Below are 3129 nucleotides of genomic sequence, written 5' to 3' on the forward strand. Positions count from 1 at the left end.
CAAACACTATAAATGCTTGCAAAAATTGAGCTCTAAAGACTAAAATTGTTTAAACAATATATAATATCTACAAGACTAATAAACAAATAAAATCTCGGATACATATGCTCAGTGTCAAAACTCAGTAACTCTCACACACCACACCCTCAACAATCTTCTTGTATTTCTCTATTTTTTTTCATATCTATTATGGTGGAGGATCAGATAGAATTTACAGCACAGTGTAAAATCAACAGACCACAGTGATACATCAACATATATCAGCAAGACAAGGCTATAGAACAAAACCATTCACAAACTCCACTTATCTACAAAATTAACATTTTGTGCATTCAAGTATTTCTTGCTTTCTTGGGGGTTCTACTTTTGACACTTTCATCTATAGGAAAGTCCTATTATCATCGATCGGAGCTACAAAGTATCCTCCTTTTGCTATTTTATTTTTCTTTTTTTGTGCTTATCTTGAAACTAGAACGACGGAATTTGTTGTTACCGGTCAGAAGAATCTCCTTCTAAAGTTCCTGGTTGTCGTTTGATAGGAACGCATGAGGAGACCAACGCCAATTCCAATCCCTACACACATCCCAAGGCCGATTCCAACACCAACTCTAACACCGGCATTAAACCACGAAAGTTGTCCGTCCTCGCCAAGATACATCTCTTGAGGATAGAAACCATGGCCCATCATCTTACCATCAGGATCATAGTCATCGGCATCCGGCCCTGTTATCTGCACAAGTATCATCCATGTTAATATTAATATCAGGAGTTCCAAATAGCTTGTCCAAAATCTATCACTAAAAATGCGGGAATTGTGCTCTAACCAAACACTAAGAACTAGTGGTGCATACATGTTGACCAGTGAAAAGCTAAAAAGCTTACTTTGATGATTAAGTGAGACAAATATAAACATTATGCTAGTTGTTGCTAAGGTACACCTATGGGAATGGTATTGGCATCCAAGGTGATTGGTCAAGATAGTACCGGTCGGTTGTTTACACAAAAAAAATGTTGAGAATTTATGAGACATAAGTAGAAAACTAAAATTCTTTGTCATGGCACTAAAAGCATATGAACCAATGAGAAAGGAGCTACTGCATTCAATCAAACATATGGCTTGAAATAGTGATCCCAGTTGATGGCAGGAACAGTCATAAAAAATACAAGCATATGGCTTGAAATCGACATGTGCAATAACAGATTCTTCAAATTCCACGCGCAACTCAGACTTTACCCAGCATGAAAAAACACAAGCATGACTCCATGCAAAGGAACAAACAAAATCACTAAATAATCACACTAATGTTATTCCTAAACACGTTCAAGCAGTTAAGGAATCATCCGACGGAGATTCAAATACTTGCAGAAGCATTGCTTATAAAATATAAAGAAACAGACACTCCTAATTGTAAAGCAAACCAACTAAATAATCTGACAACCTACACAGAAAATCATCTGAGACGCCAGCACTTCCAATCACATCCATAATTCATCATCAAAAACAACCACCACCACCTAGCCTTTACTCCACTATGTGGAAATCAAACAATTTTTGCATTGCACCATCATAAACCCTATCTTCAAACTATTAAAACCTAGAACCTTTCTAATGGTTTTTCCTCTCCATAGTTTCTGTATCCAAACCACCTAAGACGAGATTCTATCATCTTCAAAACAAAACACCAACATTCCTCTCTAATGTCTATTGGATTAATTCCCAAATCCCTAATCCAATTTTGTATAATTTGTAAACTAACTATCCAATACATCATTCAAAATTGAAAAATCTTAGAACAAAATTGACACAAGAAAAAGTACCTGCAATTTCCCATTTGGTACCAATGCTTTAACACCCTTGTGCTCCTTCTCCATCACCTCTTCATCTTCAGGTATAGCATCTAAAGTGAAATGCCTTGGCACCCTCCTCCTTGGACTCATCTGAATCGTCTTGCTTAGAATCACCGGCATGCCGGAGCAACACCCTGCAACATAAACCTCGATCGAAGGCGCCGAAACCCCAAGTTTCGGCCTGAAAAACGCCGAAGAACCCGACCCAACCGAACCAGCCGCCACGTGGCATTCAATGCTCCAACCTGAACCCGAACCAGAACCCGCAGGAGGAACCACACTTCCCCATTGACTCTCCACACGCTCCAAAGACCCGCATAGGAACAACAACCCTTCTTTCTCGTAAACCTCGAACTCCACGCTCCCCGTGGCGCGCACGCTATCGGTGCTGACGTATGTCACCTCGGCCGAGTCCCTGTCGACGCGGTCACGACGAAGAGTGAGCGGCGCCGCCTCTGTCGCCGCCGGAACGGGAGAACCGTTGATCTGGAGGGATACGCCGATCTCGCGGTGCGGGTGGCGAAGTACGAGGTGGTCGGGGACGGCGTCGACGAGGCACGGCGAGATTCGGACGTAGAAGAGCCTGATCTCAAGCCACGCCGAATGGTTCAGCGACGGAAACGGAATCGAGTTCGCCGTTTTCGCAATTGCCTCGTCGTTTTGATCCATCTATATCGGAATCAGGAAATTCCGCTTTTTGAATGTGCAATCGAAGCCCCTTTGGTGAGAATCGAAGCCGGGTGTGTTCAATTTAGGGATTTAATTCTGTTTTCAGGTGCTATTATTATAAGGATCCCGTGAAGAATTTGGGGAAAAGAGAGAAAAAGTTATGGTTTTGAAGGTGAAATTGGAGACCCTTTTGAGGGAATTGAATCGAGAGCGAAGAAAAAGGGGATGGGTTTTAATTAACTAAAAAAACAAACAAAAACAAACAAAAAGAAAGATCTTGAGAGAGAGAGAGAGACAGGGGAAAAGAATGATTATGTTGATGAATTTAGTTATATGATTTGATTATGAGGGTGATTTTTATACTAAAGAGGGTTTTTGTTTTGGTGTGTGAGAAGTGAGAAGATATTAATAGAATCATACGCAGTCAACTCAAGAAGAGAAAGAGAAGGAAGAGACGCGTGTTCTGTTGGGGTGTGATCGGAGAAGTTAGATTTTTCTGTTATGTCTTTGTTTTCTTTTGTGCCTCTCTCTCTCTCTCTCACAGTGCTCAACTTCAAAATTCAAATGCTGTTTTTCTTTTTCTTATATAATATATTGAAGAATATTGTATAC

General features: G+C 40.6%; 1 protein-coding gene across 1 annotated transcript; it reads right to left on the bottom strand.

The window, feature by feature from the left end:
• On the bottom strand, positions 1–3047 carry LOC107622343 (uncharacterized protein At1g01500). The gene is made up of 2 exons (XM_016324207.2): positions 1819–3047; positions 1–730 (listed from the first exon to the last, which is right to left on the bottom strand). Exons 1-2 carry the CDS (start codon positions 2515–2517, stop codon positions 497–499), a joined length of 933 nt encoding a protein of 310 aa, XP_016179693.1. The 5' UTR covers positions 2518–3047; the 3' UTR covers positions 1–496.

This window comes from Arachis ipaensis, chromosome B02 (assembly GCF_000816755.2).
Source record: "Arachis ipaensis cultivar K30076 chromosome B02, Araip1.1, whole genome shotgun sequence".
NCBI classification, from domain to species: Eukaryota; Viridiplantae; Streptophyta; class Magnoliopsida; order Fabales; family Fabaceae; genus Arachis; species Arachis ipaensis.

What these genes read in the sequence shown, in the direction of transcription:
- LOC107622343 (XM_016324207.2), bottom strand. Translation starts at nt 2,517, where the DNA reads ATGGATCAAAACGACGAGGCAATTGCGAAAACGGCGAACTCGATTCCG. An exon ending in TACCAAATGGGAAATTGCAG is followed by an intron (nt 731 to 1,818) that starts GTACTTTTTCTT and finishes ATACTTGTGCAG; the next exon opens with ATAACAGGGCCGGATGCCGA.